Consider the following 15,488-nt stretch of genomic DNA (forward strand, 5'->3'; position numbering starts at 1 on the left):
ATAAAAATACTTAGTTTTTAACATGGTGTCTAATTTCTAGTCATTGTTCATTTTAAATATATCTACTCTTCAGAAACAAAACTAAGTCTAAAACATGTCTAATTTTAAGAATAGTGGTGTCAGTATCTTAAGAACTGATAATATTCATAGTTTGTGGCTAAGTTGATGCAATAATAAGAAAACTGAACTATACATTTTCATTTCCCAACAGGAGTACAAACCACCTGGAACCCGTAAGCTTCACAATATACTTGGAGTTGAAACAGGAGGACCAGGGGGGCGTCGTGCTGGGGAATCGGGTCATACTGTAGCTGACTACTTGAAGTTCAAAGACCTCATTCTAAGGATGCTTGACTATGATCCGAAAACTCGAATCCAACCTTATTATGCCCTGCAGCACAGTTTCTTCAAGAAAACAGCAGATGAAGGTACAAATACAAGCAACAGTGTGTCTACAAGTCCTGCTATGGAACAGTCACAGTCTTCAGGAACCACTTCTAGCACATCTTCAAGCTCAGGTATGTTGTGATTATCTCATTATTATTTTAGAAACTAATGAAGCATTTGTAAGAATATTTATTAACTGGATGAAATTTTATTTATTTCTATAATCTTAAATTTCCCTTAAAAACAAAACAAACTTTCAGTCTGATAAAAACTGTTTATCAAGTTTTTTCTTCCTTATCAATAGCAACCTCTAACTTACCATACATCAGAAAATAGTTTTTAGATGTAGTCTTACATTCCTGTCTTAATGTGGAAACATCTGATGCTATACTTCTATTTGATGCTGTACTTCTGCTAGTTTTGGTGTAGTTTTAATGTTTTTTTTTGAAGTGTCTGAATAATAATGCTAGTTAGCCACCATGAAGGTCCCAAACTGGGATAGAAAGGCAGAATATAACTGTTTTAAATAATTCCTATAGCATCTATTTTGCTTTCTTTTTGAAAGGTGGCTCTTCTGGGACAAGCAACAGTGGAAGGGCACGGTCAGATCCTACGCATCAGCATCGTCATAGTGGTGGACACTTCACTGCTGCTGTGCAAGCTATGGATTGTGAAACACACAGTCCACAGGTAAGATTCTTAAATGAAACCCCCTGTTACTATGAACCAGAGAACTGAAACAACCTAACAGCCAAATATAAATATCATGGCTATCTGGCTTTCATACTCCCCCTGCACCCTGCTCCCATTCCCCCTCCCCCTGCTTCCCCCCTTGAATTACTGTCTCACATTGAAATCCAGCACCTCTTTATACTCTATTGTAGTGGCCAACATCTCTTCTCTGAATTCTTAATTTTGCTGCATTGTTCCTGAACTTTGCAATTTAAGTTGTTGATCTCATATGACACCTAAACCATTGTCAGGGCACATAGCAATTCTTCTTCATGATCTCTCTGCATCACTTGTATGTGATTGTGCCTGCGCAGAGACTGGCTGAAAATCTTGTAAGAGCCTGAGGAGAGAGATTTTTGGTGGTAACCCCACCCCTTATCTAGTCCTTTGGAGGCTTTCCTGCCCAAACCTCATTTTTTTGCCAACTGGAGCTTCTGCCCCTAACACAGCTGCGCCTAATACTCATTTGGGACCAGTAAAACCTAAAAGAAAGAAAAAAAGAGCAAAGTCAAATCCCTGAAAAAGAAAAGCCAGGTCCCCAATACAACAGGTGATGAACCTGCAAAAATGAAAAAGGGAAGGAACATGTAGCACAGAAATCTGAAGAAGCAGAGCTTAGCAATATACCGCGCCCCACTCTCAAGCCTTCTCAAGTCTCTGAAAACTCCCCTATGATGATCCCCTTGATACTCCTAACAGTCCTGACAAAGGTTTAGAAGGGGACTACGAGCTCTTCCCAAAAGGAAACAACCCCTATTTAGATGAGGAGCAACCGCTCCTAGGAACCATGATGGGTGATTCAAAGGGTCACATGAGGGATGAAAACCACCCTTATGAGGAAGAATGCCCAGGAGACCTCCAGAGACTATGCTGACTACAACTACCAGGAGAATAGGTACAGGTGCCAGTACCACCGTTGCTGTGATGGTCGTTATTCCATATGTTATGACTATCCCAGGCACGCTGACTGCATTGATTATTCTTAAGATGTCTGCCACCGTGATTACCCTCCGCCACAGCACTACCTGTGGTCCCACAGCAGATCACCATAATGCCAGAGTCACGCAGTAGATCTACAGCATGGAGGCTCAGAGCTGAAGTCCCACTCATTATATTTATGTAGAGCGTACCATGGTGGCACCACCTAAACCAGTTGGTGCACAGCAGCCCGCCTATGCCCAAGCCCGCTGTTCTACGCAAGAACAAACTGGCTCAAGCTAAGCAGACTAAACAAGCCACTCCAGCAGGATTTACATCAGAACCGCTTAAACGTTCTGGCACTTCTGGAACCTCTGACACAGCCGACCTAGAACATCTACTGATAGGAGAGGGGAGCTGGTCTTGTGGTAACAATCATGACTTGTCCCCTTAGCTAAGCAGGGTCCGCCCTCGTTGCATCTGAATGGGAGGCTTGATGTGTGAGCACTGTAAGATAGTCCCCTCAGGGGATGGAGCCGCTCTGGGAAGAGCAGAAGGTTCCAAGTTCCCTCCCTGGCTTCTCCAAGATAGGGCTGAGAGAGATTCCTGCCTGCAACCTTGGAGAAGCCGCTGCCTGTCTGTGAAGACAACACTGAGCTAGACGGACCAATGGTCTCTCAGTATAAGGCAGCCTTCTATGTTCCTATGTACTTAACATGAGGCTTACTCTGATGGGGATGTCAACTGCCTCATGCAAAAATCTCAGAATGACCCATCATTGCACCCAGCAAGTGATATGCTGGAACCCAGCTCCAAATAGGAATTACCTCCGGAAGAGTTGTACATATACTCTGAATAAATAGCACAGATGGCCAAAGCGCTGGGTGTTGAAACCCATCAGAATGCACCAGACTATATTCAACCTCATCAAGTCTGATATTAAGACATTGTTGTTGCTTCCACTCATTCCAACCATCCTGGAGGTAGACAAGTGCACATGGGAGAAGCCTGCAACATCAGCACCACTGTTCCCTCTAAGGCGTGCATACATGCACACACTGACAAGTTTTTGGATGTCCGCTCAGTTCATTTTAGATCCCGCTCAGGTTGAATCAGGAAAGCCCCATTCTGAATGCAGGTGCACACACATTGCCTTGATACTGTCACCCAGAACAAAACTAATTCCTCACACAGATGAAAAAAATTAGAGGGACCACTGATCAGCACCCACTGCTAGATGTTTGGACCACATGTATTGAATGCAACAAATGGACTGCATGTTTTTGTTCATATGCCTAGTTCCCAACTCTGATGGTTGAGATGTCCCAATCCAGAGCAAGGCAAAAGCCTCTATCCATGCCTACTGATCATGATGGGAGGAAACTAGATGCCATAAGGAAACGAGGCTACTCTACTGCAGCCCTCCACATGCCCATTGCAAATTATCAAGCCTACATGACAAGATATGCTCATACACTGTTAGAAAAATTAGCTCCTTTTCTTGAACAAACAACTCAGCTGGACCAGAAGAAGGTGCTCTCCAACATCTTGAGTGAGGGCCATAATATTACCAAACAACTGCTACACTCTGCCCACCATATGGCGTACTGTGCCTCTTACTCCATCTCAACAGCTATTGCCCTAAGGAGGCATGCATGGCTAAAGTTTACATCACTCACCCTTGAAGCCAAGGCAAGAATTGAGAACCACCCATCAGTGGGGAGCATATGTTTGGTGACAAGACCTCTGCAACTTGAGCGAGTGCAGAAAATGAAATCCACTGTGCACTCCATGACTACTACACAACAGCAACCCTATCACTCTAATGAGGACGTCAGTGGAACAGACCATCTATGCCCAATAGACCATACCAACCCTATTTTGACACATACCACTCACGTAGATTTGGGTCCTTTTGAAAATTCTCTTCCCAGAATACTGGACACACAACGCTACCAGCAAAACCTAAATAGTCCACTTACACAAAAAAACTGACTGCCCCATGAAATTGGCTCCACATCCTCAGGAGTGGCAGTGTATAATTACAGAATGATGGGTACTCACTATTGTGAAACAGGGATATTTCATAGAATTTACAGAGGACCCACCAATATCGGGCTTAGTCAGCACAACATCAACACCTGCCATTTTGGAACAAGTAAATGCTTTACTCCAGAAGAATGTTATGCAAGAGGTCAACCATCAGCACCAGCTTGGGTTCTATTCAAGATATTTCACTGTACCAAAGCAGAATGGGGGCTTGAGGTCCATTCTCAACCATAGGGGCCTTAATTGCTTCATCCTATACCGCCGTTTTCATATGGTGATGATCCACATGATGCTTTCACTTCTTCCAAAAGGGGCATGGTTTGTGTCCCTGGATATCCAGGACTCATATTTCCATGAGTCCATTTACCCATGGCATCACAAATACCTTCATTTCATGGTGGGGCATCGCACATACCAATACACGGTCCTGTCCTTTGGGTTGGCTTCCACACCCCAAGTCTTCACATTTATCTTTGCCACCAGGGGATGCAGCTGTTCCTATATATAACACAAGTGGCTGGTTGTAGTGCACTTCGAACATCTAATCTAACAGCATATCCAAATAATATTGGAAAAGCTTTAAAAATTAGGCCTCCAAGTAAACTTCAAAAAGTCTCAACTACGCCCTATAAAATGCATAGAATTTATAGGCATCATGCTGGATTGCTCACCTTGGTGTTCCCGTCCTACTGCCAGGATGAATCGATGATGACATTGCTGCCGCCACTCATCCTGCATCAACAACTTTCAACACTCTCTCTGACATTGTGGTGGCTGCATCCTCGCGACTAGCAGTAAATGACCCCACATGGGCTGCTGTAACTGTCTATTCCATGCTCCACAGGCCTTCCATAAACTGTTGCACCTACATGAAATGGAAGCGTTTCATGTCTTATGCTCATACTCACCATATTGATCCACAGCACTAATCTGTCAAGGAGGTGCTTGCTTACCTGCACCCGAAGCACTCACAACTATCCATTGCTTCATAGAAGGTTCATCTTGTGGCCATCTTGTTGTGTCATGTTTCTTGTAGTCTGTTACAGTTCCCTACTGTTAGGGGGTTCCCTACCCCTGCTAACTGGGCAAAGAGGCACCTTTTACCGTGGTGATTCTCTTTATTTAGCAGGGGGAGAGTAACTGGCCCTATCCACCCCAGCACAGTACTTCCAGTGACTGTTGCTGGTGTGTGTCTTGTGTTTCTTTTTAGAATGTTTTATCCAGACATCGAGTCCTTCCCAAGGACCTGGGATGGCTGGATTTTATTGTCAATTGTTATAGATATCGTCGCAGAATATAGGCTGTTCCCAGTAAAGCTGCTTTTTGTAATTGGCTGGTGGTGATTTCTGTGGCCCCTATGGTGTTGAGGTGCTCTTCAAGGTCTTTTGGAACTGCACCCAGGGCGCCAATTACCACTGGGATTATTTTGGTCTTTTTCTGCCACAGCCTTTCAATTTCAGTTTGTAGATCTTTGTGTTTTGTTATTTTTTCTATTTCTTTTTCTCCTATTCTGCTATCCCCTGGTATTGCTATGTTGATTATTTTAACTTGTTTTTCTTTCTTCTCGACTACAGTTATATCTAGTGTATTGTGTGCAGATGTTTGTCTGTTTGGAGTCAGAAGTCCCATAATATTTTTACATCTTCATTTTCTACGACTTTTTCAGTGTTATGGTCCCACCAATGTTTGGCTACAGGTAGCTTGTATTTTTTGCAGATGTTCCAGTGTATCATCCCTGCTACCTTGTCATGACTTTGTTTGTAGTCATTCTGTGCGATCTTTTTACAGCAGCTTATTAGGTGGTCCACTGTTTCATCTGCTTCTTTACAAAGGCGGCACTTGCTGTTTGTTGTGGATTTTTCAACTTTTGCTCTTATTGCATTTGTTCTTAGTGCCTGTTCTTGCGCAGCCAGTATTAAACCCTCTGTTTCTTTCTTCAAGTTTCCATTCTTAAGCCATTGCCAGGTCTTGGTGATGTCTGATTTTCCACATATTGTGCAAATATTGACCATGCAGGGGCTTATTTTTTCAATTTTTCTGCTCGGTTCTTGACTTGTTCTTTCTTGTAGGCCTGCTTTGTTTCATTGGTGTTGAATAGTTTTGCGTTATTGACCATTTTAAGTGCATCTTCTTCACTGTCCTTGATATATTCTTCAAGGCCTCTTTTCTCCTCCTCTACTGTTTGATGGACTTGCAGCATTCCTCTTCCACCTGAGCTGCGAGGGAGGTATAGCCTATCGACATCACTGTGGGGGTGCAGAGCATGATTGATGGTCATGATTTTCCTGGTCTTACGATCTAGCGTCTCTAGCTCTGCCTGGGTCCAGTCTATTATTCCTGCACTGAATCTGATAACAGGTATAGCCCAGGTGTTTATGGCTTGTATGGTGTTCCCGCCATTGAGTTTGGACTTGAGGATTTTTCTAACTCTCCTGATGTATTCACTTCCCATTTTTCTTTTAGCTTCAGTGTGTGCGATTTTATCAGCCTGGAGAATGCCCAAGTGTTTGTAATGTTCTTTCTCTTCCAGGTTCTTGATCTTGCTTCCATTGGGCAGTTCTATTCCTTCTGTTTTTCTTATTTTCCCTCTGTTCATTATTAATGCAGCACACTTGTCTAGTCCAAACTCCTTTGCTATATCACTACTGAATATACGGACAGTGTTTAGCAGTGATTCGATTTCTGACTGGGACTTTCCATACAACTTCAGATCGTCCATATACAGCAGATGGTTGATTTTACTTGATGTTTTAGATGTTTGGTATCCGAGGCCTGTTTTGTTTAGTATTTGTGAAAGTGGGGTCATGGCGATTACAAACAACAGAGGGGATAGTGAGTCCCCTTGGAAAATGCCTCTTCTAATGCTAACCTGTCCAAGTGTCTCACCATTGATTGTTAACTGTGTACTCCACATGCTCATTGCTTTTTTTATAAATATCTGAATGTTTTTGTTGACACCAGTTGTTTCTAAACATTTTAGTATCCATGTGTGAGGCAATGAATCAAAGGCTTTCTTGTAGTCAGTCCATGCAACACTTAGATTTGTTTTTCTTCTCTTGCAGTTTTCTAAAATCATTTTGTCAATCAGCATGTGGTCTTTTGTGCCTCTGGTGTTGGGGCAATTTCCTTTCTGTTCAACTGGAAGCTGTTTGTTTTCCCATAAGGAAAAGGTGTCCTTAGCTCTTGACATCAACTTCTTGCCTAAAGTCATGTCTCATTTCTATCTTCCCCAAGAAATCTCACTCCCGGTGTTCTTTCTGGATCTACAGACACCTGAAGAATGCAAATGGCCTGCCCTTGATGTACACAGAGCACTTGCCTTCTACATCCATAGCACCAAGAACTATTTTTATTTATTTAGTCTATTTTAGTTAATTTATAGAAGGTCTATAAATGTAAGCCTTTTTCGTTTGCTATGGTGTGCCACGTAAGGGCCTCCAGGCTTCCTCACAGTGTTTGTCAGCCTGTGTGTGCTCCACTATTGAAATGTGCTACTAGCTAGCCAAGTGGCTCCTACCTACTTTGCTACACACCTATTCCAAGAGATCCATGGTGACCTCTGCAGCATTCCTGGTGGGTGTTCCTCCGGATGAAGTCTGCAGGGTCGCAACCTGGTTGCTGATCACTACTAAGCACTGGATCTGCGGGCTAGAAGGGGTGCTATCTTTGGTTCCACAATTCCAGGCAAGGCTGCCCTACCTCCTCGTCTTAAAGTAGGACTCTCGCTATTTCCCATATGTGTGATACACAGAGAAGAACAGGTTACTTACCTTTAACAATGTTGCTTTGAGTGGTCTTCTGTGCATTCACACAACCCTCCCCGCCTCAGCTTTTTTTCTTTCTGTTATGAGATCTGCAGCTGTGGCTCTAAATGAGGCGATTTGGTCAGGAGATTCTTTAAAAGGCTAGATAGGGGGCAGGGTTACCGCCAAAAATTTCTCTCCTCTTAAAAGGCCTGCGGCTGGTCTCTGTGCAGGCACAATTTTATATGTGTGAATGCAGAGACCACCACTCAAAAAATAGTTACAGGTAAGTAACCTGTTGTTCCTTTTGGCTCCATGATGCCTAGAAATGTGTGAATGGTGGACTGATACATTTTAAAAGTAGTATCTGCAAGTCTGAGCTGGAATTTGATTGCAGAGGGTACAACTGATTATTTTTATGCATATGTAGTAAAGTCTGTCATTTTTTGAGGTTTACATTTAGTACTTTTTACTTTTGAGTTGTTTCCTCACCTTTCATATGAAAATGCTCCATTACCACAAGCTTAGTGTTGTTGTTATTATTAATAATATTTTTATACCACCTGATATGTAAATCTCTAGGCGGTGCACAAATCCCAATATTAAAATCACAGGTTAAAATACATAAAACATGATAAAAACAATATAAAACAAATTACTAAAATTATTAAAATTCTAAATAAAAGCTTACAAGAACAGGAAAGTCTTGAGGATCTTCCTGAAAACAAACAAGGAAGGAGATGCTGAGAAGCAGAGAGCATATTCCAAAGCCCTGGGGCAGCCACAGAGAAAGCCCGGTCCTGAGTCGCCACCAGATGAGCTGGTGGCAACCGTAATCAGACCTCTCCAGAAGATCTTAAAAGGCGGGAGGGTTCATGATAAAGGAGGCGCTATCTTAAATAACCTGGTCCCAAACTGTTAAGGGCTTTATAGGTAATTACCAGCACTTTGTATTTCACCCAGAAACATATCTGCAGCCAGTGCAGTTCTTTCAAAACCGCTGTTATAGAGTCACTTTGTGTTGTCCCATAGACCAATTTGGCTGCAGCATTCTGTACCAATGGTAGTTTCCAGACTACGTACAAGGGCAGCCCCATATAGCGCGCATGACAGTAGTCAAGCCTGGAGGTTACGAGCATATGTACCACTGTTTTAAGGTCATTCACCTCTAGAAATGGACATAGCTGATGTATCAGCCAAAGCTGATAAAAAGCGCTCCTGGCCACTGCATCAACCTGAGAAACCAGGGAGAGCTTTGGATCCAGGAGCACTCCCAAGCTACATACCTGATCTTTCAGGGGGAGTGTAACCCCATCCAGAACAGGCAGATCTAAACCATCCTTTGGGTCCTGAACCCCCCCCCCCATCCAGTACCTCTGTCTTATTTGGATTCTTCAGTTTGTTATCCCTCATCCAGCCTATTATTGTCTCCAAGCAGGGATTTAGGGAAGATATGCCATTTCCTGATGAGGTCGACATGGAGAAGTAAATCTGGGTGTCATCAGCATATTGATAACACCCAGTCCCAAACCTCCTGTTGATCTCTCCCAGCGGTTTCATGTAGATGTTAAAGAGCATTGGAGACAGTATAGAGCCTTCTGGAACTCCATATTTTAGTTCTCGCTTTGCAGAGCAACAGTCTACAAGAGATACTATCTGGAGTCTACCAGAGAAGTAGGAGCAAAACCACTGTAAAACAGTCCCACCCAATCCCACCTCTCTCAGGCGGTCCAGAAGGATACCATGGTCGATGGTACTGAAAGCCACAGAGAGATCCAAGAGGATTAGCAGAGTCATACTCCCTCTGTCGAAAGCCAATTGGAGATCATCCATCAGGCCGACCAAGGCAGTCTTGACCCCATAGCCCACACGAAAGCCAGTTTGAAATGGGTCTAGATAATCTGCATCATCCAAAACTGCCTGGAGCTGAGACGCCACCACTCCCTCAATCACCTTGCCCAACCATAGAAGGTTAGAAATAGGTCTGTAATTAGCTAACTCCGAGGGATCCAGTACAGGTTTCTTCAAATGTGGTCTAATAATAGCCTGCTTAAGACAATGAGGCATCCTGCCCTCTCTCAGAGAAGCATTTATAATATTTACCAGACCCTCTCTGATAATATAATTATCAGATGAGATAAACCAAGTTGGGCAAGGGTCAAGAGAGCAGGTGGTGGGGCACACAGTCCAAAGCAGTTTGTCCACTTCCTCAGGAGTCACAAACTGAAAATGATCCAATCTAATCCCATAAAAAGAGTTGCTGGGCACCTCCACAATAGATTCTGCAATAACCGTGGAATCCTGGTGTATGTATGTATTTGTTTATTTCGGCCCAAGGCCAGCATATAACCGTGGAATCCAGCTTGGCTCGAATGTGGGAAATCTTATCCCAAAAAAAGTTGTTAAAAATGTCACCGTGAGTAACCATTGGTTCCATATTTAAATTCAAGGGGGAGGGAGTACATATTAGCCCCCTCACAATCCTATACAATTCAGCTGATGATTGATCTAAGATAGTAAATAAACAACTAAACTAAACTACAACTCGGCTGGACATGAGTTTGCTGAAGCAGTGCGGTCAGAAAATAACTTATTCTTTACCACCCGTACTGCCAGATCATAGATCTTAAAATGTGCTCTGTGTTGTACCCGCTCAGACTCGTACCGAGTCCTCCTCCACTTGTACTCTGGTCGTCTAAATCGCCGCTTCAGCAAGGGAAAGTTATGCAAGGACTCCTTGTTTGAGTGTAGCTCTTCTTACATGCATATAAGGTGCTTATGGCCATGGAGTACCTTCATGCAAAAGATTCCCTTAGAAACTGCAGCTGGTCCAAAATGCTGCAGTAAGATTGCTAGTGTGGGCAGATCACTGAGAGTTTTGTGGTACCTATTTTGCTCAAGTTCCACTGATTTCCAATCTGAATTCAGAGGGCTGCTTTTCATCTAAAGACACTGATGGTCTGAGGCCAGCTTTCCTTAGGGACTGCCTACTCCTTTATCAACCAACTTGGTCTTTGGGATCAACTGTTGGGGCATGTTTGGCATACACTAGAGAGAGGGCCATTTCAGTGGTCATCCTTTGCCTGAGAAACTTTCTCCCTAAAGAGATCCAAATGACTCCTTTATTCACTGTCTTCAAAAGACAATTGAAGAGCTTTATTTTTCACAAAGCCTTTTCACTTCCCCCAACATGTTTTTATATTTTGTTTCTGGATAGATGGTTTTATTACTTTCAGCTTAAGAAAATTTTTTTTTTCTTTTTTCTTTGTCAAGCTGCCTTGAGTTTTTATTGTAAAGCAGGCCAGTAATCTATTAAATAAATCCTATTTTTTCTTAAATTAGGCAATAAGTCAGTTAATTTATATATTATAATTATAATTATTTCTTTTTAATAGTCATTATTATGCTATTTTAAAGTTGTAGGGTATGACATAAAATCACACTACCACTTTTTTTTCAATTGTAGGTTCGACAGCAGTTTCCTCCTCCACTTGGTTGGACAGGCACTGAAGCGCCTACGCAAGTCACTGTTGAAACCCATCCAGTTCAAGAGACCTCCTTCCATGTAACCCCTCAGCAACAGAATGCATTACACCATCACCATGGAAACACCTCCCACCACCACCATCACCATCACCACCACCATCATCATGGACAGCAGGCCTTGGGTAGCCGGACCCGGCCAAGGGTCTACAATTCTCCAACAAACAGCTCCTCCACCCAGGATTCTATGGAGGTGGTTCATAGTCACCACTCCATGACATCCCTGTCTTCCTCAACTACTTCTTCCTCTACATCTTCCTCTTCAACTGGTAATCAAGGCAATCAAGCCTATCAGAACCGCCCAGTGGCTGCTAATACGTTGGACTTTGGACAAAATGGAGCTATGGACGTCAATTTAACAGTCTACTCCAATCCACGTCAAGAGACTGGCATAGCAGGACATCCAACATACCAATTTTCTGCTAATACAGGTCCTGCTCATTACATGACTGAAGGACACCTTGCAATGAGGCAGGGAATTGATAGAGAAGAGTCTCCCATGACAGGAGTTTGTGTTCAGCAAAGTCCTGTGGCTAGCTCGTGACTAAATTGAAACAAGTTTGTTTCTTGTGTGTTTTTATAGAAGTGGTGTTTTTCCAAAAAAAAAAAAAAGTGCAAAGCTGCTTGAATCAGAAGGAGATAGACTTATTGAACCGCTACAGGAGGGCAAAGCTGACTATTTTTTTAAACTTGAACAGATTTCAAAGGGACAGTGAAGTTTTTAGAGCCATGTCCAGACCTAGCCTAGATAGCTTTGAGGTGATGTCTCACCTTGCTGCCCCTATTTTTAATTACCACAACCAAGTCATAGATTTTCTCTCCCCCCCCCCCCCAAATCCCCATTCAATAGGGGTAAATGTTCAGATGTTGGTCTTAGTTGCAAACAGCTTTTTAAAGGCACTGCCCAGGATCATATAAATGGGCCTTTGGGGTTTGTTTTTGAGGGGGTGGGGTTGGGGCGAGATATAAGTTTTTAGTTTCCCAATCATACATGAGCACGGAAATGCAGTACTGTAAGGAAGAGGGACCTTCAGATTAAAAAACATATTCTTCAGCTGTAAAAAGGGACGGTTGTAATGGCGTTCATAAGGCACATTAAGCATGCTAAGTGGCGGTGATCAGGACTCTCCTTATCTGAACCTACTGAGAATCAAAGCAGCAATTATATGGGATTCTGTGTCTCTTGTATTTGAGACCACAATCAGCTAGTATTGGAATATGACTGGTCTCATAACTAAGGTGCACTGAGAAGCAATCAACAGGTTGGTCTTGGCCAGTCCAGGGGAAGTCTAAGTGGTGGTCTTTGGGATAACCTTTGGCCTTATGGATTTGGACTCTAAGTTAGAAGAGCCTACCATTTCAGATGCAATCACTTTTGGACATGCTTTTGCAGACAGTCCTTAATGCTGAAAACACAGAGAATGGGTAATTCAAGAGGCCTTTCTTTTAAAATAGACTTTTGTGACCCACTTATTGTAAGGTATTGCAAGGTCACTTTGCGTGTGTCATAAAGTTGACTTCCTTATTAGTTGAAGGTCACAGGAGTAGTGGTTTGCTTTTGATGGAAATAGCTACAACTGTGTCCCTTCCTGCTTTTTACTCTTTTTCTTTTTCTTTTTTTCTTTTCTGGGCACGTGGTTTCTCCACCATTTCTTCTGCACAAAGATGTCTTCTGTTCATCCTGAACATTTTTAAAAATGCAGAATTTTATGTGACTGCTTTTTTGCCTCACAATTATGCTGTGAATTTTACAAAATTTTATTTTCTTTTTTGATAATTTATTGTACCAAAGCTGTTTTTATAGCACATAGATGTCTGTAACCAATAATGTAGCAGTTCTGCACTTTGACACAAGGTGTAACTAGACCATTTTTAAATGTCAGTTGAAAATTATGGCTGTACTATTGCTTAAACAAAACTGGAACTGTTGTTGAATTCATAGCCAATACATTTACAGCAATCTGTGTACTGAACATGATAGATGGACATCTAATTCAAGATTATAACAACATCTGTTACATTATAAATGTGTTCAGGCTTCTGAAAGTAAAAGGGACACTAGATCCAGGAGCTATGAAACCAGCAGTTGATTCTTGTATTCCTTATTAGCATAAATGTAAACTTGAAGGTAAGACCTTGATTGCATGAACAGGTCCAAAACACTAGTATGAGTAAAGCAAAAAAGCTCATGTGAGACCTGAGGTTAGCAGGCTGTATTTAACAGGTGCCTAATTTTTGGGTTCTGCTGCCTTAATATAACACAGTCAGCTTGGCAGTTGCTAAATTTCTGGACCCATAAAAAAGTTTCTTAGATTATGGATAAAAACACAGTGAATTAAATTGAAGAATAGGGGTTATGAATGATTATCTTTCCCAGATTTAACACTGTTTGCCCTGTATGTGTTAACAAAAGCAGTAATCTACCTCTGCCAGTAAACCGGTAAAAAAGGTCATTCAGCAGAAAACCATGTACTTCATACTGGTCAGTTCCATGTGACCAACTAGGTCAGTTCTTCTGAACAAAAAGTGTTCTTTTTCTTCTTCTTTTCCTTTCCTTTTTTTAAAGCAGTCCTCGCAGTGGCAGCAGAGAGGCTGAATACAGTGCATATGTGGAAGTATACTTTGGGAATTATCAGTTTTTGTAAATCAGCTTTTTTATCAAGGGATCCATACTTCTTTTGTACTGAAAGGTCAAGCCTGTGAATTAAAGTACTTTTGAACTTTCATAGTTCAAAAATATTTGGTGACAGTCATCTAGAAATGCAACACTGAGCTTAGCAATACAAAAAGGAATCCAGTACTTACTGCTGTCTAGGAATATAAGGGTAACAAATATGGGTAACGTTCCTCCCCTCCCCTCCTGTGCTGTTGCCACACCTTAGCAAGCACCAAAAATTAATACTGTTTTTAAACCTACATAAAGAAAAATCATAAACTCCAATGCTTCTGCATACTGTGTTATGTTACAGTCCAGTTTTGTGTGCTTTACTACACAGTTTGGTTACAGGACTTCTGTGCATTGTAAACATAAACAGCATGGAAAAGGTTAAATACCTGTGTTCAGATTGTAAGATCTAGTCCGGACTTGCTGTGTATATTGTAACGTTAAATGAAAAGACAAGCCCTTTGTATTATAGTCATGCAGTCTTATGTATGATAAACAGTTGAATAATTTGTCCTCAGACTCTTTACTGCTTTAAAAAATTAATTTAAGACAGAAATTTAAACATAGTAAAATCTTCCTAGTCAATTAACCTACTCTAAGGCCTGGTTTGCTAGTCAACATGGAAGTGTTAGGTAAGACTTTAAAAATTGGGGGTATGATATGTTGTTTTGATTTTTAAAGTGAAATTGCAAATTATTTATGAATTCCCACACCTTTTTCTCTGATTCTAATTGAAAGGTGGTAGAAATTATATGTTTTTGCACTCAGTATTTTCACATATTTATTTAGATAATGCCTACAAAAACCAACCAAACAAAACCCTAATGACTGTATAAAATAATACAGGTTCTCCACAAAGTACTAAATCATCCTATCATAACCCATTTAGCTCTTTCATGTTCCACCTCCTCAGAAGTAATACAAGTTTTCAGTTCAACTTTGCCTCATGCACTTAACACCAAATTGCTCCCACAGGTGGAAGAATCTCAGTAAAACCACCCTCCCTTCTCATCATACCACGCTTAGCTCTTACAGGAAACAAGCAGTACATCTTCACCTCTTATATCCACATCCTGCCTTTCCTCTTACCCAAGTGGGCCACATGGGCTATTGATGGCACATGTTTGCTCCCCATTCCTGCATGTGCACCCACCAAAGAGAGGATGGTAGAAAAGACCTCTATTGAGTTGTGTAGTGAGCCTTCCTTGCTTTCATGGGGGTGGATCATGCCTAACTTCTTATAAAGAGACAGCCTGCAAGATTTAGCACAAACCTTTAATGATCTGATTATCCAAACAGGCCAATAACGGTCTTTAAAATGGATTTTTTTTTGCAAGGTACTAATGAATTAATCTTTGTTCTAATACATAAAGTGACATATTCCTCTTTTGACTAAGGAACTTAATAAGCATAGTTGGGTAATTCATTAGTTGGTGGTCCTTTGTTTTGTT

General features: G+C 41.7%; 1 protein-coding gene across 2 annotated transcripts in view; it reads left to right on the forward strand.

The window, feature by feature from the left end:
* Window positions 1-14,549, forward strand: part of DYRK1A (dual specificity tyrosine phosphorylation regulated kinase 1A) — a 192,351-nt gene extending 177,802 nt beyond the window's left edge. For both annotated transcript variants that reach the window (XM_053307634.1, XM_053307633.1), the window contains exons 11-13: window positions 212-518; window positions 953-1,077; window positions 11,296-14,549. In XM_053307634.1, the coding sequence (XP_053163609.1) occupies window positions 212-518; window positions 953-1,077; window positions 11,296-11,916 (1,053 nt within the window). In that variant the 3' untranslated portion in view covers window positions 11,917-14,549. The remainder of the gene's footprint in view (window positions 1-211; window positions 519-952; window positions 1,078-11,295) is intronic.
* Window positions 14,550-15,488: the final 939 nt, after the last annotated feature.

The sequence above is a fragment of the Hemicordylus capensis genome, chromosome 3 (genome assembly GCF_027244095.1).
Source record: "Hemicordylus capensis ecotype Gifberg chromosome 3, rHemCap1.1.pri, whole genome shotgun sequence".
Classification (NCBI taxonomy): domain Eukaryota; kingdom Metazoa; phylum Chordata; class Lepidosauria; order Squamata; family Cordylidae; genus Hemicordylus; species Hemicordylus capensis.